At 39.6% G+C, this 26,216-nt stretch overlaps 1 protein-coding gene across 10 annotated transcripts in view; it reads right to left on the bottom strand.

Moving 5' to 3' along the window:
• LOC143027551 (uncharacterized) overlaps positions 1 to 26,216 on the bottom strand; it is a 124,120-nt gene that overhangs the window by 54,262 nt on the left and 43,642 nt on the right. For 3 of the 10 annotated variants that reach the window (XR_012966611.1, XM_076188847.1, XM_076188846.1), the window contains exon 8: positions 6,095 to 6,251. Coding sequence is in view for 7 of the 10 variants with exons in the window: in XM_076188847.1 (XP_076044962.1) it covers positions 6,095 to 6,251 (157 nt within the window). In the remaining 3 variants the exon portion in view is untranslated. Of the gene's footprint in view, positions 1 to 4,538; positions 4,691 to 6,094; positions 6,252 to 26,216 lie in introns of those variants that run through there. The other 7 variants (XR_012966612.1, XM_076188852.1, XM_076188851.1 and 4 more) reach the window with 5 other exon arrangements.

The raw sequence follows: 26,216 nt of genomic DNA, 5'->3' as shown, positions 1-26,216 counted from the left end.
GACCCCGCTTTACCTGAATCGTTTGTCAAAAAGACCTTTACCTGTTAAGGGTTAAGAAACTAGAAAGATTACAAAGAGCGACAACCAAACTAGCACTGAATCTCGCCGAACTAACATATGAGCAAAGACTATCCAAACTGAACCTACCAACTCTGGAACAAAGAAGAGAAAGAGGAGATTTGCTGACTATCTATAGAATAATGAAAGGAATGGAAGTTTTAGACAGAAATGACTTGTAAGTGTGGGACAACGGTAAAACGAGAGGACACGAAAAAAACTGAAAAAAGAGTTATAGAAAAAACTTGAAAAGGAACAGTTTCCCACACAGAGTGATTAATACATGGAACAAATTAGACAACAAAACAGTATGTGCAAACATTTTAAAAGATTTTAAGATAAAACATGATGCGGAGAGATACAAAGACGGGTCATCACGAGCATAGCTCCCTTCCAGGTATATTACAACTAGGTAAATACAATCTCCTCTTAGCATCCATTCCCATATGTCTATTTCTCATTACACTCTTCAATCCACCAAGGCATTTACTCGCTTCTCTCAATCTACATTCTACCTCCACCTTCACTCCACCTTTTCCTGCCACATTTGCACCCAAGTATCTAAAACTATCCACTTCCTCCAGTCGCTCTCCCTTAATGCTCACTTCCAGTCTACTGCCACTTTCACCCCTTGTACATCTCATCACCTTACTTTTACCCACATTTATCTTTAGCTTTCTTCTATCACATACTCTCCAAAACTCTGTCACCAACTTCCTCAGTCCCTCCTCCGATGCTGCCACAAGTGCAATGTCATCAGCAAACAACAGCTGGCTCACCTCCCACTTTTCTCCATTTTCTTTAACCATCTCCAATCCCTGACCCACTACCCTTGAATTTACCTCTCGCACTACCCCATCCATGTATAAGTTGAACAACCAGGGCGACATAACGCATCCTTGACCAAGTCCCACCTTTACCTCGAACCACTCACTCTCTCCACTTCTAATTCTGACACAAGCTCTACTACTCTCATAAAAACTCTTGACAGCTCCTAGAAGCTTTCCTCCTATCCCATATATCTGCATAACCTCCCACAGTGCCTTTCTGTCTACCCTATCGTAAGCCTTTTCCAGATCCATAAATGCCCAAAAAACATCCTTCCCCTTTCCTATAGCTTTCTCACATATTTGTCTTACCACAAAGATCTGATCTACACAACCTCTACCCGTCCTATATCCACACTGTTCCTCACCAATTACTCCCTCTGTTCCTCTCCTAATCCTCTCAATCAAGATCCTCCCATAAGCCTTCCCAACTACACTTAACAAGCTAATCCCTCTGAAACTACTACATTCACACTTGTCCCCTTTTCCCTTGTAAAGTGGAACTATTCAGGCACTCCTTCAGTTCTCCGGCACTCTACCCTTTCTCCAGCAAACATTAAATAACCTCACCAACCAGTCCACCATCACTGTACCTCCTTTTTTTAGACATTCTGCATGGCATCCATCCACACCAGGTGCCTTACCTGCTTTCATCATCTTAACAACTGCCTTCACTTCATCCTTCCTTATTTCTCCTCCATTTTCCTCACTTATCACTCTCATTTTCTTAGCATTTCCCACTGCAACTATCTTTCCTTCCCTATCCTCCTTCACATTTAGCAACTCCCTAAAATATTCTGCCCATCTTCCCCTTACTGTCTTCTCTTCCATTATCATCTCTCCATCTGCACCTTTTACCTTTTCTTCTCTACTTGATTCGCCTCCTTTTCCTCTCTTAATTTCTTTCCAAAACATCTTTTTATTACTTTCAGAATTTTCTGTCATACTCTTACCCCACTTCCCATCTGCTCTCCTCTTTGCCTCCTTTACCTTTTGCTTTACTTCTCTTTTCTTTGTACTTCTCATATGACTCCCTCGCCCTATTTTGTAACCAATCTGTGAAAGCTCGCTTCTTCTCTTCTACAACCTTCTTTGTTTCCTCATCCCACCATTCACTACCCTTTCTTCTATTTCCTCCTGTCCTTCTTGTTCCACACACCATCCTTGCACACTTTATGACTCCCTCCTTGAACCATCCCCATTCCTCCTCCACACCTAGCTCTACTCTATCCTTCACTCCCTCCCACTCCTCTCTCAGCTTCTTCTTGTACTCCTTCTCTTTTTCCTTTAACGAGTTCACTCTAAGAACCTCCCTACCTTTGGTCCCTTTCCTCTTTCTCCATCTATCCTCCACTCTCAACTTACCTTCCACCAAAAAATGATCTGATATTCCCCCACCCTGTCTCCTTAGCACATGTTCATCATAACTCTTCCTATCATAGTCCTATTTACCACTACATATTCCATCAACGCTCTATCTACCACTCTTCCATCCACCACCCTCTCCCATGTGTACTTATGCTTGACTTTCTTCCGAAATACTGTATTTGCTATCATCAACTCTCTTTTTAGACACATTTCCACCATCAACTCTCCACTACGATTCTTTCCTGGAACTCCACATTTCCCAACCACTCCATCAATTGGATCATTTCCTACCCTAGCATTAAGGTCTCCCAGTACTATTACATTGACATTTCTCCCTAAATCCTCTATGCACTCATTTAATTCTGTCCAAAAGGCCTCACTTTCTTCTACACTCTTCTCACTGCCAGGCCCATATGCACTAGTGAGGTTGTTTAATGTGTCTCTAAGGGAGGGTAGAGTGCCAGAGGACTGGAGGAGTGCCTATATATATCTGCTTTACAAGGGAAAAGGGGACAAATGTGCAGTAGTTTCAGAGGAATCATTTTGTCGAGTGTAGTTGAGAAGACTACACTAGTTGAGTGTAGTTGAGAAGACTACACTAGTTGAGAGGGTTTTGAGAGGTTTAGGAGAGGAACATAGGGAGTAATTGTTGAGGAACAGTGTGGGTTTAGGAAAGGTAGGGGTTGCGTGGATTAGATATTTGTGGTAAGGCAGATATATGAGAAACCTTTAACAAAATGTAAGGATCTTTTCTGGGCCTTTAAGGATCAGAAAAAGGTTTATGACAGAATAGAGAGGCATTATGAGAGGTTTTGCATATATGGATTGGAGGAAGCTGTCAAGGGCATTCAAGAGATTCTGTGAGAGTTGTAGAGCCTTTGTTAGAATTAGAAATGGAAAGAGTTAGTGGTTAGAGGTAAAGGTGGGACTGCGACAGGGATGCGTCATGTTGGTATGGCTGTTAAATGTGTACATGAATGGGATGGTGCAGAAGGTAAATGCGAGGGTAATGGGCAGGGGACTGGAGGTGGTTAAAAAAATGGAGAAAATTGAGAGGTGAGTCAGTTGCTCTTTGAGGACACTGCACTTGTGGTTTGGTGAGAGGGGGATTAAGATTGTTAGTGATGGAGTATGCAATAGGAGAAAATTTGAAGGTAAATATGGGTAAAAGTAAAGTGATGAGATGTACAAGGAGACAGGATGGCAGTAAGTTGGAAGTAAGTCTTAAAGGAGAGTGGCTGGAGGTAGTTGGGGTCACATGTGGTAGGATTGGGGGAAGTGGAGGTGGAGATAATCCCTTGGGGGATTAAAAAGTGTCATGAGAAATAGGCACCTGGGAATGGATGCAGAGGAGATTATATGAAGTGGTGATTGTGCCAATGGCACTGTCTGGGGCAGAGTCCTGGAATTTAAGGCAGAGAGGGAAAGTTTAAATGTGAGATGAAATGTCTAAAAAGTATGGTAGGAGTTACAACATTGGTTGGAGTGAGAAACAAGCTGAGGAGGGGTGCAGGAACAGAAAAGAAGATGGCAGATAAGGCTGATGAAAGAGTACTGGGATGGTTTGGATATAGGGAAAGAATGAGTGAAGATATATAAATAAAAGAGATGTGTTAGGCAGAGGTGGCTGGAGTGAACTTAAGGATGAGATGGATATTTGGGGTGAAAGAGGTAGTGAGCAATGTGGGAATGTCTGCTGGGCAAGGAAGGGAGAAGGCAGGAGATAGGGGTGAGTGGAGAATGGCTGTGTAGAAATGTCTACATGTCATATAATGTCCAATCATTGCACACCAGAAACTTTAGGAACAGTACCACAGGGATCAGTTCTATCTCCCACATTCTTTAATCTTTACATATACAATATACCTACACCCAACACCTCAGAAATGAACATTTCTTCTTATACAGTTGACATAACTATTACATGCATACACCATGATGCAAGGATGGGAGCAGGTGGGGGATAGAGGGATGGAGTTGTTAAGTGTGAATGATGTTTTGATGCAGCCCAGAGGAATTTCTCCGTCTTCTCTTTTTTCCGCATGAGGTGACAAAGAGGGGAGGTTGCTAACTGGAATGGCCTTGCTGTAGATGTACTGTGTCTTGTTACATTGCTTCTGAACCAGGGCAGTAGGCAAAATACAGGGCTGACTCATCTAATATATCCTAACTTAAACCTAACATAACCATTTCATAGAAAAAATAGATCTTTGAAATGCAAAAACAAAAGAAGTGAGAAAAGTGTTTGTGTGATACTGGAATAATACAAACAACAAGATAACCTACATATGATGGGGAGAGTATGGCTAGAGTGAAGCATAACTGGCACCTGGCTGCAGAACAGGGTCACTGTTGGCACCTTGCTGCAGAACAGGGTCACTGCTGGAGACTGGCTGCAGAACAGGGGTACTGGTACTGTTATCCCTTGCTGCTGTCACCTGCAATATTTCTTGTTTGTCACATACCTAACATACTGCTTAATGGCAATACACACACATGCAGAGATTTTTCAGACTATAGCCCGCACCGTTATATGACCCGCACCCCCTTACACCTTAGTGAAAATCCACACAAGACCCACACCGCTGTATGACCCGCAGTCATATGGCATGCACGGCACTGTAGATCCGACGATGTATACTACCCATGCATGGGTGGCCCCAGGCACAGCTCACGGCGGTTGTTGTTACGGCCGGCCGTTGACGTGGTGATCAAAGTAATTTCAAAGCTGAGGCTTTTTCTAAATTTTCTGTTTCATCAATAGAATAGAACAATAATAGAGCACATTACTGAACTGTTATGAACAGAGTCAATGGAGCACATCGTTATTAGAAAAAAAGCACAATCAGTGATCACAGACGACAGAGTCAATAATGTTTATGAAGGCCTATCATCGCTCACGAAGCCATCGAATTCCTCATCCTCTGTTTCGTCATGGAAGAGGTTGTGGTATAAATCGGCCAATTCTGATGCAGTGACCTCATCCGTTTCCATTTCGATTTCGGATTTGTCCGATTCCTTTTCCGAGTTGTAGCATGCATCGAACATTGCAGGATGGCACAATTCTGATTTACAGAAATCGTTCTGAATAGTCGATTCTTTAATTTTTCTCCATGCTTGAACGACCCATTATGCACATGTAATGCACAAATTTAGCATTAAGGAATCAGGTACAATTTGTAATTTGTAACTGCGAAAATGGCTGCCCGCTTGTTTTTGTTTGATCGCGGCACACGATGTTGGTGTTGGTACCAGTCAGTCTTGTACTGTATGTTCATGCTGTTTAGTTAAGCCTGTTTTATTTGTGACAATGCCTTTATTAATAACAAGAACATGTAAAGTGGGTAAGATACTGACAAATCCTACCTTCTCTTTGTCGTTTGTCTTGATCGTGCGCGCTGTATTATGACATTGATCAACTTTCATTCCACGAACCCGGTCGGTCCTCCCGCAAATCCCCGATCCGAGAGGGCACCCAACTAAACTAAAATAATCGTTCAATTTTTTTTTTTTTTTTTTTTTTTTATTGCGTAAGAGGGCAATTTCTAACCAGAATCCACAGATGACCCACACCTTTATATCACCCGCACCCCCGATTTTTGGCCCCTTTCTGAGGCAAAAAGCCGCGGGTCATACACCGAAAAATACGGTACTGTGTCTTGTTATATTGCTTCTGAACCAGGGCAGTAGGCAAAATACAGGGCTGACTCATCTAATATATCCTAACTTAAACCTAACATAACCATTTCATAGAAAAAATAGATCTTTGAAATGCAAAAACAAAAGAAGTGAGAAAAGTGTTTGTGTGATACTGGAATAATACAAACAACAAGATAACCTACATATGATGGGGATGAGTATGGCTAGAGTGAAGCATAACTGGCACCTACCTAGCTGCAGAACAGGGTCACTGCTGGCACCTTGCTGCAGAACAGGGTCACTGCTGGAGCCTGGCTGTAGAACAGGGGTACTAGTACTGCTATCCCTTGCTGCTGTCACCTGCAATATTTCTTGTTTGTCACATACCTAACATACTGCTTAATGGCAATACACACACATGCAGAGATGAAAAGAGAAACTATGAAAAAGAAATAATAGAAAAATGCAAAGAACAACCTCAACTATTTTACAGATATGTGAATGGTAAACTAAATAACAAACAAGAAATAGAAAAGCTGTGCCAGGGAAATTATGAATATACAGAAGAACAAGATATGGCAGAAATTATGAGCAATCATTTCAAATTGGAACATATAGGGGGGATACAAGGGAACCTACTAAAATGGATGGAGGACTTCCTGATTGGTAGAAAGATGAGAGTAGTACTCAGAGAAAAATATTCACTTAATGTTTGCTATTTATGTGAATGAGATGAATGATGATGTGAAAGGTTACAAGAGCTTCTTTGCAGATGATGCCAAACTGTTAAGGTAAGTAAAAACTGAAAAGTATTGCGAATCACTGCAGGAAGACCTGAATAAGGTATGGAACTGGAGTCAGAAATGGAAAGTGGTCTTTATTAACAAGTGTAGCATAATGGAGTTTGGAAAAAGCAAAAATAGAATATCAGGACAATATAAAATTGGAACCAAGGAGGTAAAGAAGGAGAGATCCGAAAAAGAGTTGGGTGTAATTACATCAAACAACTTGTCCTATGATAAAAAGATAAACAAAATTGTCGTAGAATCCCACAACTTGCTAAGATCAATAAAAGTGGCATTTACGTATCTGGACAAAGAAATGATTAAAAAAATATTGGTCACATTGATAAGGCCTAGACTAGAATATGCAGCGACATTGTGGTCACCCAGTACCAAAAAGAATATAAAGAAAATAGAAAGAATCCAGAGAGCAGCCACAAAAATGGCACCTGCACTTGCAAACTTGTCATATGAGGAGAGATTGGCTAAACTGGTGTTACCAACTCTGGAGCAAAGAAGAAAGAGAGGTGACCTACTGACCATCTACAGAATCATGAAGGGCACAGAAATACTCGATAGAGAGGACTTGTTAATCTGGGACATGAGAAGCACAAGAGGACATGGAAAGAAAATAAAAAAACATAGCTACAGAAGAAATCTGAAGAAAAAGTTTTCCACATGGAGTGGTGGACACTTGGAACAAGCTGGACAATGAAATAGTGTGCACAAAAACCATTCATGAGTTTAAGAGCAAACTAGACACTGCAAGATACAAAGATGGGACACTACGAGCATAGCTCCCCTTCCCGCAAAATACAACTAGGTAAATACAGCTATGTAAATACTAGGTAAATTGAGAACTCACCTAACTGTGAGGGAATAGAGAGACAGAAATCCTTCCCAATGAAAGAAATAACTGTAACACAGAAAGAAATCAGCCACCAAATAAAAAACCTTTATGTCAGAAAATTGCATGGTCTGGATGATATTGCAAATTGGATACTGAAAGAATGCATAGAGGAGTTAACAGATGAAATATACAACATAATCAAATGCTTGCCCAAAGAAGGAAAGGTACCACAAGACTGGAAATATGCAAATATTGTAACAATATATAAAGGAGGAAACAAGGAAAATCCAACTAACTACAGACTGGTCAAAAATATGTGAAAAAGTTATGAAAAGTAGATGGGTCAAACATCTGGAAGAAAAAACTATACTCAATCCAAATCAATTTGGATTTAAACAAGGAAGATCATGTACAGCAAACCTTATCTGCTTCTATTCTAGACTAATAGAAATAATACAAGAGACGGATGAATGGGCAGACTGTGCCTATCACCTACAAAAAGCATTTAATAAGGTACCACACAAGAAATTAATAAGAAAAATAGAATCAGAAGGTGGCATCGGAGGAAAATTATTGGAGTGGATGGAGGACTTCCTGACTGGTAGAAAAATAAGGGTAGTAATTAGAGTGTGGTAATTGTTATTGGGAATCTTTAGTGCTTACCTTTGTTCGGGAAACTTTCCCTCAAAGTGTTTATTTCTTTCGATTCAAGAGCCGAGCCTGTCCTGAAACTTTGAACCATGCCTATCGTAACTTTAAATAAGATACAATTTAACTCCCCTCCTCTTTATTTATTTGTTAAATCTATGTAATAAATTTTGGTTTGATAAATCAGGGATTAACTAAGAAATTACTTAAAGTGAATATTAACCCATGGCCTTTTGAGCTCGTTTCAAACTCGTAAGAGTCCCTCCGAATACAGTCCGCACTAATGGCGAGACAGACCTCCCAGAGCTCTGGTTCCAGACGGACCTCTAACTTAGAAACCTCTTGGCAAGGGACCTTATATCTTTGGAGTTTTTTTTAGGCTTCCAAGATCTTCAAATTTCAAGATACCACCATTTGAGAAACCAACCTGGTAGACAACAGTGACCGGTAAGTTCTCAAACATATTCTTGTATTTATTAAACCTCAATTTTCATAGGTTTAACCTTCTCAAACATTGTCAAAACTTCTCAAATGTCATGAAATTATCTTTCTCAAACTTGATGAAATTAATCTTTACAAACATTGGTTGGATTAATCTTCTCAATGTTTGAATTTAACTTGTTAATAATTTTTTGTAGTCGATTTTAACTTTTAATTTAATTCCCCCTTTGTCGTAAACTACAATCTAGCACTTTATTATTTAAAGTTACGATAAGTGGTTGACAGGGAGATAGCGTTGATGAAAGAGTATTAGGATGGTTTGGACACATGGAAAGAATGAGTGAAGAAAGACTAGTAAAAGAGGTATGGAAGGCAGATGTGGAGGGAGTGAACATGAGGGGACGTCCTAGGATGAGGTGGATGGATGGGGTGAAGGGGGCTTTGGGGAAGAAGGGAATGTTTGTTGAGGAAGGACAGGAGAGGACAGAAGACAGGGGGTGAATGGAGAATGGTTGTATATGGATGATGTTGTGATGCATGAGGTGGAATGGGCGGGGGGATGGGGGGTGACGTAGTAAGTGTGAACAAAATTTGATGCAGCCCGAAGGGATTTCTCCCCGTCTTCTCCTTTTATGCATGGGGGGACGGAGAGGGGGGGGTCGCCGATTTAATGAAGCGGCTTTGCTGTGGATGTGCTGTGTCTTGCGATGCTGCTTCTGGCCCAGGGCAGTGGACAAGGTGCAGGGATGACCCGTCATCCAGAAGGTGCTATGATAAGAGGGGGAGTGGAGGGGTGTGGAGTGTATTCAGAGATGGAATGGGTGGGAATGATTTTATGCCTTTTCCTTTTTTGGCTACCCCCCCTTGTAAGGGGGAAAAAGCCTTGGTATATGTATGTATGATAAGTGGTTACAAAAGCCAGCTTCCTGATATTCTCTCATTTTGAGAGTTTGTTTGGACTTTGGTTATTTCCTCATTTGAGGACCTTGCTTTCCCCTTGATGGAAGGTAACCGGCACTAAGGGGGCACAAATTATTCCCATATTTTTTTTTACAAGGTTTATCGAATTGTTCTATAGAATTTGGTGGCCTCTATTCTTTCTAATCTTCGTTTCCTTTGCTTTGTCTGTTCTTTTCCATTTACTTTCATAAAAGGGGACAAGTGTGAATGTAGTAGTTTCAGAGGGATTAGCTTTTTAAGTGTAGTTGGGAAGGCTTATGGGAGGATCTTGATTGAGAGGATTAGGAGAGGAACTGAAGGAGTAATTGGTGAGAAACAGTGTGGATTTAGGACAGGTAGAGGTTGTGTAGATCAGATCTTTGTGGTAAGACAGATATGTGAGAAAGCTATAGGAAAGGGGAAGGACGTTTTTTGGGCTTTTATGGATCTGGAAAAGGCTTATGATAGGGTAGACAGAAAGGCACTGTGGGAGGTTATGCAGATATACGGGATAGGAGGAAAGCTTCTGGGAGCTGTCAAGAGTTTTTATGAGAGTAGTAGAGCTTGTGTCAGGATTAGAAATGGAGAGAGTGAGTGGTTTGAGGTAAAGGTGGGACTTGGTCAAGGATGCGTTATGTCGCCCTGGTTGTTCAACTTATACATGGATGGGGTAGTGAGAGAGGTAAATGCAAGGGTAGTGGGTCAGGGATTGGAGATAGTAAAAGAAAATGGAGAAAAGTGGGAGGTGAGCCAGCTGTTGTTTGTGGACGACACCGCGCTTGTGGCAGGATCGGAGGAGGGATTGAGGAAGTTGGTGGCAGAGTTTGGGAGAGTATGTGATAGAAGAAAGTTAAGATAAATGTGGGTAAAAGTAAGGTGATGAGATGTACAAGGGGTGAAAGTAGCAGTAGACTGGAAGTGAGCATTAAGGGAGAGCGACTGGAGGAAGTGGATAGTTTTAGATACTTGGGTGCAAATGTGGCAGGAAAAGGTGGAGTGAAGGTGGAGGTAGAATGTAGATTGAGAGAAGCAAGTAAATGCCTTGGTGGATTAAAGAGTGTAATGAGGAATAGACATTTGGGAATGGATGCTATGAGGAGACTATATGAAGGAGTAATTGTGCCAACAGCACTGTATGGGGTACAAACATGGAACATAAGAGAAGAAGAGAGAAGGAGTTTGAATGTGTTTGAGATGAGGTGTCTGAGAAGTATGATGGGGGTCACCAGGCTAGAGTGAGAAATGAGGAGGTGAGGAGAAGAGGGGGGGTGGAAAGAGAGTTTGGAAATAGGGTTGATGAAAGAATATTAGGATGGTTTGGACACATGGAAAGAATGAGTGAAGAAAGACTAGTAAAAGAGGTATGGAAGGCAGATATGGAGGGAGTGAACATGAGGGGACGTCCTAGGATGAGGTGGATGGATGGGGTGAAGGGGGCTTTGGGGAAGAGGGGAATGTCTGTTGAGGAAGGACAGGAGAGGACAGAAGACGGGTGAATGGAGAATGGTTGTATATGGTTGATGTTGTGATTGCATGAGGTGGAATGGGCAGGGGGTGAGGTAGTAAGTGTGAGCAGAATTTGACACAGCTCGAAGGGATTTCTCCCCGTCTTCTCCGTTATGCAATGGGAGGACGGAGAGGCGGGGGTCGCCGATTTAATGAAGCAGCCTTGCTGTGGATGTGCTGTGTCTAGCAACACTGCTTCTGACCCAGGGCAGTGGACAAGGTGCAGGGATGACCTGTCATCCAGGAGGTGCTGAGATAAGAGGGAGGGTGGAGGGGTGTGGAGTGTATTCAGGGATGGAATGGGTGGAAATGATTTTATGCCTTTTCCTTTTTGGCTACCTCCCTTGTAAGGGGGAAAAAGCCTTGGTATAAGTATGTCTTTAAATTATCTCTTGATGAAATTTCTCCAAGATCTGACTTATTGGTTGGTCTATAAGACAGTTTTCAGTACAACAGTCATACACACTTAAATTGGGGACGAGTCTTTGTTTGGGTGGTTGTTTCAAAATGGCAAACAATGAAAAGTTATTTCCTGAGTCTGAGGACTTAAAAAAAGTCTGAAGGCAAAGAGCCCACAAAAAATGCTTAATCACAAAAGACTTAAAAGCTCTGAAGAATTCTCAACTTGATACTTTATCACTCTCTGTCCTTGATTCCATTTGATCCCAAATTGAAAATTTCCTCATGGAAATTCAAATATTTGACAATGACATTTACTTGTTACTCCCTGAAGAAAGAAAGGATGAGGATATGGAAAATTCCAGGGCTTACTGCCTGTCTATCCTCCTAGAATAATCTCCTTTCAAAGAACAGAGAGAAGGATTAAAGGGAGTCTAAACTTCTAAGGTTGGTGGTTCTAGCAAGGCCAATGAAATTGATTCGGTAAAACTTCCCCCCCTCCTATTGTTCTTCAACATTTTGAGAGCAATTCTCACAATCCCTTTGCCTACTTCAATTTTAAAAAAGGGTTTTCAAAATGCCATTGCTGGCATTCCTAACCTGACTAACAGTCAGAAATCAATTTATTTAAAAGGGTATCTCAGAGGGGATGCTTTTCACTTAGTGAAAAATTTACCAATAGATGATTCTAATTATGACACTGTGTTCCTTCTTCTTGATGATTTGCTTTTTAATAAAGAAGAGATCTTAGACAAGGTGTTAAATTCTATTATTAATGCACCTGCGGTCTCTAAATTGAAGGACCTAGGTTATATTAGGTCTGTAGATTCTCAACTACAAGACCTTAAAGGGATTGGAGTTGACTTTACTAAGGCTGGAAGCAAGGGCCTCTTTTTGATTAGCAAGTTAATTTTGAATAAATTACCCAAATTTTTCTTGAAAGAATTGTCTCAGATGATTAATTCGAATTACCCTAGTTTTAGTTTGAATTAAAATGGGTTCTGATGACCTTAATGTCAAACCCAGACAATGTGATGCTAGCAGCTCCCTTGCCTTCAAGGAAAATTCATTGAAAAAACCTGCTGTTGATTCTAGCAAGGGAGTTAGCCATTCCCTTGCAGTTAATCCAGAGTCCGTTAAGAAGTCAATGTTCAGATGTAGATTTTGCCCTGCTTCTGACCATGCAAACTCAAAGTGCTCTTCCTATATTTCTCTTGAACACAGAAGAGATAGAGAAGCTCAATTAGGACTGTGCAATCAATGTTAGAATCAAGGACATGGCTCTTTGGAATGCCCTGGGTGAAAGGCTGCTCTGCCTTATAAATGTTTTGTGTGTAGCAAATCCAAGCACCATGGAGCCATGTGTCCTATGGCCAACAACTTGCCTCCTTCCAAAGGGAAAATGTTTAATTTCCATGGTTTGTCCGATTCAACTGTTACTTTGGTTTCCCTTCCAGTTAGTAGAGGCAAGAGAACTGCCCATTGTCTTTTCCTATTAGACACTGGAGCCCAGTTTTCCTCCGGGATGAATCTGTTTAGTTTGTTTTTAGCAATAGAAGGATTCAAATTGTCCATACTAATTCCTTCTTTATACAGTAGAAGCCCGATTTAACGAATCTCAATTTAGCGGAAGCTCAAATTAGCGAACTGCAAATAGAATGGTCCACTAAGTTGACCATTTTCCGCTAGCTGGCCAGACGCGCATCTACGGAAATAGCTCAATTTAGCGGGAACGGCAAGCTAAGCTGAGCATTTTCCGTCAACTGGCCACATGCGTGTCTCAGAGTCCAATGTTACCAGATGTTACCAGATTGTGGTGGTGGAGTCAAGGAAAAATTTATAATTTAGTACTTTGGAGGTGTATATATATATATATATATATATATATATATATATATATATATATATATATATATATATATATATATATATATATACGTACTATAATATATATACAATAATATATAATTCAGTATATGTATAAAGTGTAATAGTAGCATAAATATATTCAAGTAGAAATAGACGGTATAATGGGAAAACAAAATAATGAAACAGTAAGTTGATGGGAAAATTCAAAATTAGTACGTGAGAGTAATCACCACGAAAAACACTTCTATAACAATGAACTACGTTTTCTGCAACAACACAACAATAACACTCACTATCCAAAAACCAACTGCCCAGTCCTATTAATTGCTAGAATTAAGTATATCGAACCAAACACAAAGCTATGACTAATATTCCATGAAATTCACAGACAGCTCATATCATTGTTACACCACACACACACACACACACACACACTTTTGTCGGATGGACGGCGAGGATTGGAGTTCTGAAGAAAAAGTGAAATATTCGTGGACCTCAATGCAAAGTACCTATTGTATTTAGAGGGAAGGGTGTCGTGGGAAAGTGAGGAAAAAGGAGAAGGGGAGGGATTACTGACGGAAATGGAAGGAAATGAGGAAGGGCAGGACTTGGCCCAAGAGGCCAGACGTCTTGTAAACAAACGAAGGACCAATGATTCTGGTGATGGGATTAACAAAATTGTAAAGATTAGAAATATAGATAAGAGCAGCACAATGGAAGGTGAGGATAATAATTTCCAGGGATTTAATGAGGGTGGGGGGGATACCAACCTCCCCGATTGACAAGACTAGAGTAGAAACTTGATAAGATGGTCGAACATTGGGAAGACAGGTTCGGTAACGTAACCAACATTGCGCAGAGTTGAAAGATTGGAAGAACTAGAGAAGGCGAACAAAAATTTAACTAATGAAATAGAAGAATTAAAAAGACAGTTAAAAGAAGTAAAAGAGGAGAATGAAGAATCAAAAAGGAACAATAAAGACAATAAAGAGGCCATAGCAAAAGAAGCACAGGGTTGGAGAAAAATCCAGGAAAACAGTAAAGTTGCATTTACTGATATAATTAAACAGCAAATGAAAGAACAATCTGAAGACTTAGTTATCAAAGTGATGAGACAGAAGGAGAATATAGTAAGAGACTTAGCCAATAAAAAGAAATGTATAATTATATTAGGAATGGAAGAGAAACATAACCTAGATAGAACTTCAAGAATCAGTGAGGAAAAAGAAAAAGTAAGCAGTTTACTAGAATTAGTTCAGGAAGATGAACCTGAAATAATGAAACAAATCGAAGAGATGTTTACGCTCGGAAAATATGGTACAGATAAGACCAGACTAATTAAGATTAAATTCAGATCACAAACAACAGCAGAGAATATCTTAGCAAAAACAGGGAAGCTAGCAGCAAGTGAACAATATAAAAAGGTATGGATAAAAAGAGAAATGAATAAAGAGGAAAGAGAGGAAGAAAAAATGAAAAGGAAAGAAGCTAAAGAAAAAAACGAGACCAAAATGGAGTCAGAAAAAGAAGAATTCTACTGGAGAGTTGTGAATATAAAATTGAGGAAATGGACCATAACAGAGAGAAACAAAAAAGAAACAGAGAATACAATGGAAATAACAGAAAGTTAGGAGTGTCCTACACAAATATAGATGGATTAGTAACAGGACTGAATGAAATGAACGAGTATCTGAAGGAAAAAGAACCGGACATAATGGGATTTGTAGAGAAAAAATTAAAAGGTCCACTACCACCCAACAGCATAGGCCACAATGCATATCATTATTGAATTAGAAACAGAGAGATAAAACAAGGGGGTGGAGTTATGTTCCTGACTAAGAAGGATATAAATGTGAAGAGTGTCACATATGGAAAGAATAGAGTAGAGATGATTATGATAGAAGTAGAAGACAGAGATAAGAAGAGCAGAAAGTTTGTAATAAACTACGTGCCCCCAAAAACAGCCTCGTGGGAAGAGAGTGAACATAAAAGTATGTTAGAAGACACAAAGATAACATTAAACAAGATCATGGAAGATGGAGGAAGAATAGTTATGATGGGTGACTTTAATTGCAAAGAAATCTGCTGGGAAGAGATGACCGTCAAAGGTGGAGAAGACTCATGGGGATTATTGACCACACAATGACACAATGGATTCAAGAGAATATAGGTATAGAAATGAAGAACCATTGAGACTAGACCTAATAATCACATCAGAACCTGAAATAGTGGAAAAGATAAAATACCAGGCACCAATAAGTAAAAGTGACCACATATTGATAGAACTACAACTAAATGAGAAAAAATACATGAAAAGAAATTAACAATATAGAAAAGGAAGATTGATGTATGAAAAAACAAATTTTGATAAAATAAGAGAATTCTTTCAAAATGAAAACTGGGAAAGAATACACAAAGAAGATACAACAGTAGAAGAGAAATGGAATATTTTGACAAAAAATTATAAAAAAAAAAAAAAAAGGAATGGAAAAGTATGTCCCAAGACAAAAAAAAAGAAAAAGAATATGTAAAGTGCTGGTACAACAAAAGTTGTAGAGTGTTAAAAGACAAAAGAGACAAAGCTTGGACCAAATGGAAAAAACACAAAAGACCTGAAAAATGGAAAATATATACTTGTTATAGAAATGAATATGTACAAGCGTGCAGAGAGGAAAAGAGAAAATATGAAAAAGATGTCATAGAAAAATGTAAAGATCAACCAAAACTATTCTACAGATTTGTAAACAACAAACTGAAAAAACAAACAAAATTTGGAGAAATTAAGACAAGGAGGAGTTGAATACACAGAGGAAATAGAAATGGCGGAAATTATGAACAAGCATTTTAAATCAGTGTTTACAAGGGAGAATATACAACCGGAAGAGATCGAATGGAAAGAGAAAGTCCCCCCTATCAAAGAAATAGAAGTAACAAAGAATGAAATAATGAAACACTTGAGTAATCTTGATGTTAGAAAATCGCATGGACCAGATGAAATAGCAAACTGGATTTTGAAAGAATGCAGAAATGAACTGGCAGACAAAATACATAGCATAATAAATAGTTCCTTGAAAGAAGGAAAAGTTCCAGAAGATTGGAAAAAAGCAAATATAGTACCTATATATAAAGGAGGTAATAAAGAAGACCCTATCAACTATAGACCAGTCTCTATAACAAGTACAATAGTAAAAATTTGTGAAAGAATTATCAAAAGTAAATGGGTAAAATATTGAGAAAAAAACAGCGTGCTAAATCCAAGGCAATTTGGATTCAGACAAGGATGATCATGCATCACTAATTTAATATGTTTCTATTCAAGGCTGATAGATATAATACAAGAGATGGATGGGCTGATTGTGCATTTCTAGACCTAAAAAAAGCTTTTGACAACATACCACATAAGAAGTTGCTTAAGAAATTAGAAACTGAAGGAGGAATACAGGGCAAACTGCTTAAATGGATGGAAGACTTTTTACAAGAAAGAAAAATGAGAATAGTGATAAGAGACAAACACTCAAAATGGGATGATGTTATAAGCAGTGTTCCACAAGGAACAGTTTTGGCCCCAATAATGTTTGCTATATATATTAATGATATGGATGAAGAAACTGAAAGTTATATGAGCTTCTTTGCAGATGATGCAAAACTATTAAAAAAAGTGAACACATAAGAAGATTGTGAGTCACTACAGAGTGATCTAAATAAAGTATGGGAATGGAGTAGGAAGTGGGAGATGGAGTTCAACACTAAAAAGTGTAGTATAATGGAATTTGGAAAAAGCAAAAACAGAATAACAGGATCATATAAATTGGGAGAAGAAGGAATAAAAAAAAGTAGAAAATGAGAAGGACCTGGGAGTCATTGTTATGAATAATATGTCACCTGAGAAACATATAAATAAGATTTTTGGAGAAACTTATAATTTAATAAGAACAATTAATGTGGCATTTACATACCTGGATGAAGAAATTAAGAAAATTCTAATCACTCTGATAAAACCAAGATTGGAATATGCAGCAATGATGTGGTCACCAAGTACAAAAAAATGTATAAAAAAAACTTGAAAGAATACAAAGAGCAATTACAAAATTGGCACCAACACTCTCAAAACTATTATATGAAGAGAGACTAGCAAAACTTGAACTACAGACACTAGAGCAAAGAAGAGATAGAGGAGATTTGATAGCTATTTACAGAATCATGAAAGGCATAGAAATTATTGATAGAGAGAATCTGATAAAATGGGATGATAGAAATACAAGAGAGCACGGAAAGAAAATCAAGAAAGACAGCTATAGAAGAGATTTGAAAAAGAACAGCTTTCCTCACAGAGTAATAGACAGTTGGAACAAGTTAGATGAGAAAGTGGTGTGTGCAAAAACAATACATGAATCTAAAAATAGTTTAGATAAAATGAGATATGACGACGGGACACCATGAGCATAGCTCCCTTTCCTGTAAAATACAACTAGGTAAATACACACACATTATGCAACAAATTACTGCACGTTGCTGTTCATTTGCAATTCACAATTGTGCTGCCTATAATTCACTTACAATAGTATATATATTGTATGTGTGTGTGTACACTACGGAATTTTTAGGTACGTATCATTTTTATAATCCGCTCTGGCAACACTGTTACACCAACACTCACTCACTCAATTTAATGGAAAATTCAATTTAGCGGACTGGACCTTGGCTGAATTAGTTCGTTAAATCGGGATTCTACTGTACTCTGTACTCCAAAGTGTGAATAATCATGAATTTTTTGTTTCCCCTAGTTTTCCCAAGGTGAAAGGATATCAACAGAAGGTTCTGGAGATTACTGGAAATGCCATTCTGCAAAACTTTCAGCTGTTTTCTATTGAAAGAGCCCCCTTATATGGTAGCCCGCCTTGCAAGGTTATTAAACTTGCTGATGGTTTCATTCCTTAGGGGACTGGGGTTCAATATATCCCTCCTAGCAAGAAACCTTTCTATATAAGAGGGATGATAACAGGGGTTTCTGAAATGTCCTCTACTGAAGTACAAAGGTCTGATGGTTTCAAATTTAAAGGAAACCCTTTGAGGATAAATCCCGAATCAGACCTTGGAGTAGATTTAAATTGTTTTGAGAAATACAATGGGGATTCTCTTATTTCCTACAATACTTCTTTGAAAGCCAATGGAATTTCTCTAAAGAAACCTGAGAAAGGAACTTCATGTACTCAGTCTAAAAGGACTGTTAAATACTTTCCTCCCAAAAGGTTAGGCAAGGAAAAGTTACTTGTCAGTTTCTGTTTAGAACCAGTAAGTTTACAATTTGATCCTTAGCAGGAAGTTTTTGTTAACTCTAATGTAGAGTGCGGTCTTGATAATTTTTATTCTTTAGAATCCACTGGCATTAAAGAAGAACAAACCACTGACATTGATGCTTTGGAAGCTGATAAATTTAAACAGTCCATATCTGTTGAGGATGGTCATTATTATGTAAAGATCCTGTGGAAGAAGGATTTGGTGGACCTTGTTCCCTCAAATCTAAAGATAGCTTTGGCAGTGGCACACAGGGTCTATGATAAGCTTGAGCAAAAGGGCCTTAGGGAGAAATATGAGGCTGTGTTTGATCAGCAAGAGGCCTTGGGCATTATTGAACCAGTTACTAAAAGAGTCCCTGGCCAAATTTTTATACCCCATAGACATGTGCTCAAGAATGATGATCTTGCCACCTCTAAAACAAGACCTGTTTTCAGCTGCTCTCTTAAAATAGGAAAGGCCCCTTCCTTAAATGAGGCTGCATTCCCAGGAGTTGATTTGATGAACATCCTCCTCTCTCTCTTGTTGTACTTCACAACCAACAATTTTGTTATTTTAGCAGATATTATGAAGGCCTTCTTGCAGATCCTTTTGGAGGATGAGGGTGATTGTAATAGGTTCTGTTTCTTTAGGATTAACAACCAATATATTCCTTATAGGTATAATACTATTATTTTTGGTTTCATCTGCTCTCCCTTTATACTGAACTTCATCATCCAAAATTGTCTTTCCATGCAGGCTGACTCTCAAAGGATAAATTCTATGTAGACAATCTGATCTACACTTCCAATGAATTTCGTTCCCTCCCTGTTATGGTCGAGAGGATTAATAAGATCATGCTTAACCTCTTCATTCCAGGGCACATCGCACGTCTGGCAGCATTAGCTGCCCGACGTGCGATGTTGCATCATAATAAAAATAAAGTCAGTGCTCAATCGTTCGTTCTCTTTCACCCGTGAATTTTGATAACCATAGAAAATATGATGAAGCCAGTTTAGAGAGAATGGAGGTTACATAGGTACGACTACAATAAATATAATCAAGACGCCGACGTTGGCATCATCGTGTACCCACTTGCTACTCATGATGCCTACGTAGGCGTCACCGTATGGAAGTGGTTAATGGAGGTTTACCTCTTACGGAGTGGACATGCAACTTTTCTTCTATTCTTTCAAGACTTGAACAAGAAGTAGTTTGCAACAAGGAAGAGGTAAAGGTGTTGGGATATATTCATAATAAGAATTATGATACCTTGAGAATCAGAGGTTTCCCTTAACAAAGATGCCTCAACCAAAACAGGTTTTGTCTTCTATATTTGATCCATTAGGTCTTTTTTCTCCTGTATTATTAGAAGGAAAAATTCTTATTAGAGAGATGTGCCAAAAAATGGTGGATTGGGATTTGAAATTTGATAGCAAATTGCTTACAAGATGGTAGGAGTTATGTGAAAACTTTAGGGAGGTTAATGACTTTTCCTTTATAAGGAAAACCTTCTATTCGGAATCTCCCCCTAAGTTGTTTGTTTTTGCTGATGCTTCTAAGGAAGCTTATGGCTGTGCCACCTATGCAGGGCACGAAAGAAGAGAGATAAAGGAGTCTAATGGCTCTCTTTTATTTGCCAAGGTCAAGGTGGCTCCTATTAAATAAAGAACATTGCATTCTCTGGAGCTTATGACAGCTTTACTATCTTTAAAATGCCTCAACCATTTTTGAGCAGGGATTGGTGTCTGCCCCTCTGGTTGATTCTGTTATACTCCTTGTTGATAGTCAAGTTGCTCTTTCTTGGATCCAGACCAACAAAGCTCCTAAGAAGAATACATTTGTTAATAATAGATTGAAGGAAATTTCCAATCTTTTGGAAAATTTCAAGGCAAAGTATACTCCTATTTCCTTTACCTTGTTCCTTTTGAACATAATATGGCTGATTTTGTAACCAAACCTTGCAGTGCTAGGGTGTTTAAGGAAAGATTCAATTGGTGGGTTTATGGACTGGAATGGTTGTTGTTGCCACCTCATGCTTGGCCGAAGTGTCACTTGGGACGTATTCCCTCCAACATCAAGGGAGACATTGTCAATGCGGCTGTTGTGCAAGTTGACATTCCTCCTCTACTTGATGTCTTAAAGTTTTCTTCTTACAGCAAACTTTTACACCATACTTTCTTGATCTTTAAAGCTGTCTTTTTGTTTAAGAAATCTAATGCTGACCCTGTTAAAGCCGCTTCTGTTCCTTTGATGGGTATGGTGCAAAAAGATGCCTTCCCCACTGAATTGGCATATTTAGAGAACACCAATACTAATGACATACCACCTTTGGTAAGTCAAATGGACTTGTTTTTGGACAATAATGGTTTGATAAGGTCCAAGGGCAGAAGTGACAAGAACATTGACCTCAAATATGAGGTTGTGAACCCCTTTTTTTGTCCAAATCCCATCACTTGACAAAAATCTTGATACTTTTTGCTCATTGCCAAATAATGCACCAGGGACTGCAAGCTACTCTTAATTTCCTTCGTATGCATGTATTCTGGATCTTTAAGGCCAGACAAGCAGTTTTAAACACTTTGAAGGATTGTATAGTCTGTAAGAAATATAATTCCCGTGCTGTTACCTATCCTTCTCCTTCTTTTTTACCTGCCTCTAGAGTAGATTTAAGTGTGCCTTTTTTTTTTTTTTTTGACCATACTGGTGTGGATTACATGGGGCATTTATGAGTTAGAGACAGGAATGGAGATAAGGTCAAGGCTTATATTTTGATATTTACTTGTTTTGATACAAGAGCTGTCCATTTGGAGGTTGTGGATTCTAAGTCCACTGCTGAGTTTATTTTCACTTTCGTTAGATTTACAAACAAATATGGAATTCCTTCAGTGATTTATTTGGATAATGCCAAATCCTTTCTACAAGCGGGAAGTATTATTGGACAAATTCTATCATCATCTGAATTTGAAGAGAAGTTTAAAACTTCCATTGTTCAGTACACAACCATCCCTGTTTATGCTGAATAGTATGGTGGTGCTACTTGGGAAAGGTTGATTCAGATGGTGAAACAATGTCTCTATAAGGTTTTGGATAGGTCTGTTCCTTCCCTGGCAGAGAGTGCCACTCCTTTGTCCAATGTTCTAAAAATTTTGAAGAATAGATCTCTAACTTATCATTCCTGTAAAAATGAAGTAGATGTTATTACCCCTAATCATTTCCTTATAGGAAGGACCATTCCTTCCTTGATGTTTGGTGACTTGGAACAAGTCCCTGAATGGGAATTAGGAGAAGACTATCCTTCTCTTCTTAGTCATGAACTCTAGGGATTTTTTTTATGAACAGTTTAAGAAACATTGGCTGACAGAGTACTTGGTCAGCTTAAGAGAAAGGCATAGAGCTGCCTACCTACAACAATTCTAGAAACTGAGAAAAGAGTGACATTGCCTTTTTGAAACTGCCCTTTTAGACCAGATCCTTCTGGCCCTTGGTTCGTGTTGTTGACACTTATCCTGACCAAGATCAAGTGATTTGTACAGTCTCTGTCATTAACCCTGATGGAAACTCTGTTAAGGTCAATGTTAGACTTTTAATCCCACTAGAGCTCCATGCTGAGTTACATTCCTTGCATGAGGATGAATCCCCTGTGGATCCTACTTTGCAGGCTAGTGAGTTGGAGCCCTTTGAAGAGGCCTCAAACTTGAAGGAGGTTATTTCTTTGGAAGACGACTATGTTGATTCAGAACCTACCTCTTTGAAACCTCGTAAGACTACGCTAGCCTCTAGAGACCAAGTAAGGTCTCTAGCTGCATAAGGATTATTGTCAATTTTCTTCTAAAGTGTTGTATTCATTAAACACTTTCTTTTTGTTGTCAGGGAGGTTGTGGTAATTGTTATTGGGAATCTTAGTGCTTACCTTCATTCGGGAAACTTTCCCTCAGTGCTTATTTATTTTGATTCAGGAGTCTTTCCTGAAACTTTGAACCACGCCTATTGTAACTTTAAATAAGATATGATTTAACTCCCCTTCTCTATGTTTATTTGTTAAATCTATGTAATAAATTTAGTTTGATAATTCAGGGATTAAATTTGAGAAATTACTGAAAGTGAATATTAACCCATGGCCATTTAAGCTCTTTTTGAACTCGTAAGAGTCCCTCCGAATACAGTCCGCACCAACGTCGAGACAGACATCCCAGAGCTCTGGTTCCAGACAGACCTCTAATTTAGAAACCTCTTGGCAAGGGACCTTACATCTTCGTTTTTTTTTTTTTTTAGGCTTCCAAGATCTTAAAATTTCAAGATACCACCATCTGAGCAACTAACCTGGTATAAAAGTGACCGGTAAGTTCTCAAATGTATTCTTATATTTATCAAACCTCAGTTTTTTGGGGTATTGGATGCTTGTTATTGTGGCAAAGTAGCATGCAGTTGATACTTTAGGGTCTATATGGGGCACCCCTACGGACCCGAGCCACACATCATTTTGTCTATGATAGAGGAAAACTCTGTTCATAGAGAAATGATGACACTTTTATACTACGACTGTCCATCCGTTATGCTGTCCCCAAACCCCTTGTTGCTGTCCTGTACCATTTCTCTGAGTATTCTTTTTCTGTGGTGGGGGAATTCCCTGTGGTGGGGGAAAAGAATACTGCCACCAAGTATTCCCACTTGGATCGTAAGAGGCGAGAAGAAAGGGATGGGGATTGGGACTAGGCATCCTTCTCCTTGTAGCCCCACAGGGGATATTCCTAAACAAAAAAGTAAAGGCATGAGAGGGTCTGGGAGTTTTCCAACCAGCACCCTAAGGTTTGGGTCTTTTAATGTGCGTGGATGTGGTACAGATGAGAGTAAATGGGAAGAGAAAAGTAGTATGTTTGTGAGAAGAAAGATGGATGTGTTGGCTTTGAGTGAAACTAAGTTGAAAGGGAAGGGTGAGTGTAAGTTTGGGAGTGTGAGTGGGAGGTTATCAGGAGTGAAGAGAGGGCGAGGGAGGGAAGGGGTGGCTATACTAGTAAGTGAAGAGATAGGTAAACGTGTAGTGGAGTGGAAGGAGGTTTCCTCAAGGATAATGTGGATGAAGGTGAAACTGGGAAAGGAGATGTGGGTCTTTGTAAGTGCATATGGGCCTGGCAGTGAGAAGAGTATAGAAGAAAGGGAGGCTTTTTGGATGGATTAAAATGAGTGCATAGAGGATTTAGGAAGATATGTCAATGTAATAGTACTGGGAGACCTTAATGCTAGGGTAGGAAATGTTCCAATTGATGGAGTGGTTGGGAAATGTGGAGTTCCAGGAAAGAATCGTAGTGGAGAGTTGATGGTGGCAATGTGTCTAGAAAGAGAGTTGATGATAGCAAATACAGTGTTTCGGAAGAAAGTCAAACATAAGTACACAAGGGAGAGGGTGGTGGATGGAAGGTTGGTAGATAGAGCATTGATGGATTATGTAGTGGTAAATAGGATTATGATAGGAAGAGTTAAGGATGTACATGTGCTAAGGGGAGAGGGTGGGGGAATATCAGATCATTTTTTGGTGGAAGGTAAGTTGAGAGTGAAGGATAGATGGAGAAAGAGGAAAGGGACCAAAGGTAGGGAGGTTCTTAGAGTGAACTCTTTGAATGAAAAGGAAAAGGAGGAGTACAAAAAGAAGCTGAAGGAGGAGTGGGAGGGAGTGAAGGATAGAGTAGAGCTAGGTGTGGAGGAGGAATGGGGATGGTTCAAGGAGGGAGTCATAAAGTGTGCAAGGATGGTGTGTGGAACAAGAAGGACAGGAGGAAATAGAAGGAAGGTTAGTGAATGGTGGGATGAGGAAACAAAGAAGGTTGTAGAAGAGAAGAAGCGAGCTTTCACAGATTGGTTACAAAATAGGACGAGGGAGTCGTATGAGAGGTACAAAGAAAAGAAAAGAGAAGTAAAGCAAAAGGGAAAGGAGGCAAAGGGGAGAGCAGATGTGAAATGGGGTAAGAGTATGACAGAAAATCTTGAAAGTAATAAAAAGATCTTTTGGAAAAAAATTAAGAGAGGAAGAGGAGGCAAATCAAGTAGAGAAGAAAAGGTATAAGGTGCAGATGGAGAGATGATAATGGAAGAGAAGGCAGTAAGGGGAAGATAAGCAGAATATTTTAGGGAGTTGCTAAATGTGAAGGAGGATAGGGAAGGAAAGATAGTTGCAGTGGGAAATGCGAAGAAAATGAGAGTGATGAGTGAGGAGAATGGAGGAGAAATAAGGAAGGATGAAGTGAAGGCAGTTGTTAAGATGAAAGCAGGTAAAGCACCTGGTCTGGATGGTGGACTGGCTGGTGAGGTTATTTAATGTTTGCTGGAGAGAGGGTAGAGTGCCGGAGGACTGGAGGAGTGCCTGTATAGTTCCCCTTTACAAGGGAAAAGGGGACAAGTGTGAATGTAGTAGTTTCAGAGGGATTAGCTTGTTAAGTGTAGTTGGGAAGGCTTATGGGAGGATCTTGATTGAGAGGATTAGGAGAGGAACAGGAGTAATTGGTGAGGAACAGTGTGGATTTAGAACAGGTAGAGGTTGTGTAGATCAGATCTTTGTGGTAAGACAGATATGTGAGAAACCTATAGGAAAGGGGAAGGATGTTTTTTGGGCTTTTATGGATCTGGAAAAGGCTTATGATAGGGTAGACAGAAAGGCACTGTGGGATAGGAGGAAAGCTTCTGGGAGCTGTCAAGAGTTTTTATGAGAGTAGTAGAGCTTGTGTCAGGATTAGAAATGGAGAGAGTGAGTGGTTCAAGGTAAAGGTGGGACTTCGTCAAGGATGCGTTATGTCGCCCTGGCTCTTCAACTTATACATGGATGGGGTGGTGCGAGAGGTAAATGCAAGGGTAGTGGACAAGGGATTGGAGATAGTTAAAGAAAATGGAGAAAAGTGGGAGGTGAGCCAGCTGTTGTTTGCGGACGACACTGCACTTGTGGCAGGATCGGAGGAGGGATTGAGGAAGTTGGTGGCAGAGTTTGGGAGAGTATGTGATAGAAGAAAGCTAAAGATAAATGTGGGTAAAAGTAAGGTGATGAGATGTACAAGGGGTGAAAGTGGCAGTAGACTGGAAGTGAGCATTAAGGGAGAGCGACTGGAGGAAGTGGATAGTTTTAGATACTTTGGTGCAAATGTGGCAGGAAAAGGTGGAGTGAAGGTCGAGGTAGAATGTAGATTGAGAGAAGTGAGTAAATGCCTTGGTGGATTAAAAAGTGTAATGAGGAATAGACATTTGGGAATGGATGCTAAGAGGAGACTGTATGAAGGAGTGATTGTGCCAACACCACTGTATGGGGCACAAACATGGAACATAAGAGAAGAAGAGAGAAGGAGTTTGAATGTGTTTGAGATGAGGTGTCTGAGAAGTATGATGGGGGTTACTAGGCTAGATAGAGTGAGAAATGAGGAGGTGAGGAGGAGAACAGGGGTGCAAAGGGAGCTGGGAGATAGGGTTGATGAAAGAATATTAGGATGGTTTGGACACATGGAGAGAATGAGTGAAGAAAGACTAGTAAAAAAAAGTATGGAAGGCAGATGTGGAGGAAGTGAACATGAGGGGACGTCCTAGGATGAGGTGGATGGATGGGGTGAAGGGGGCTTTGGGGAAGAGGGGAATGTCTGT

Source organism: Oratosquilla oratoria, chromosome 8, assembly GCF_046742065.1.
Source record: "Oratosquilla oratoria isolate Oo_2021 chromosome 8, ASM4674206v1, whole genome shotgun sequence".
Classification (NCBI taxonomy): Eukaryota; Metazoa; Arthropoda; class Malacostraca; order Stomatopoda; family Squillidae; genus Oratosquilla; species Oratosquilla oratoria.
Note: the sequence above shows the minus strand (reverse complement) of the source record. Positions and strands in the feature narration are given on the sequence as shown.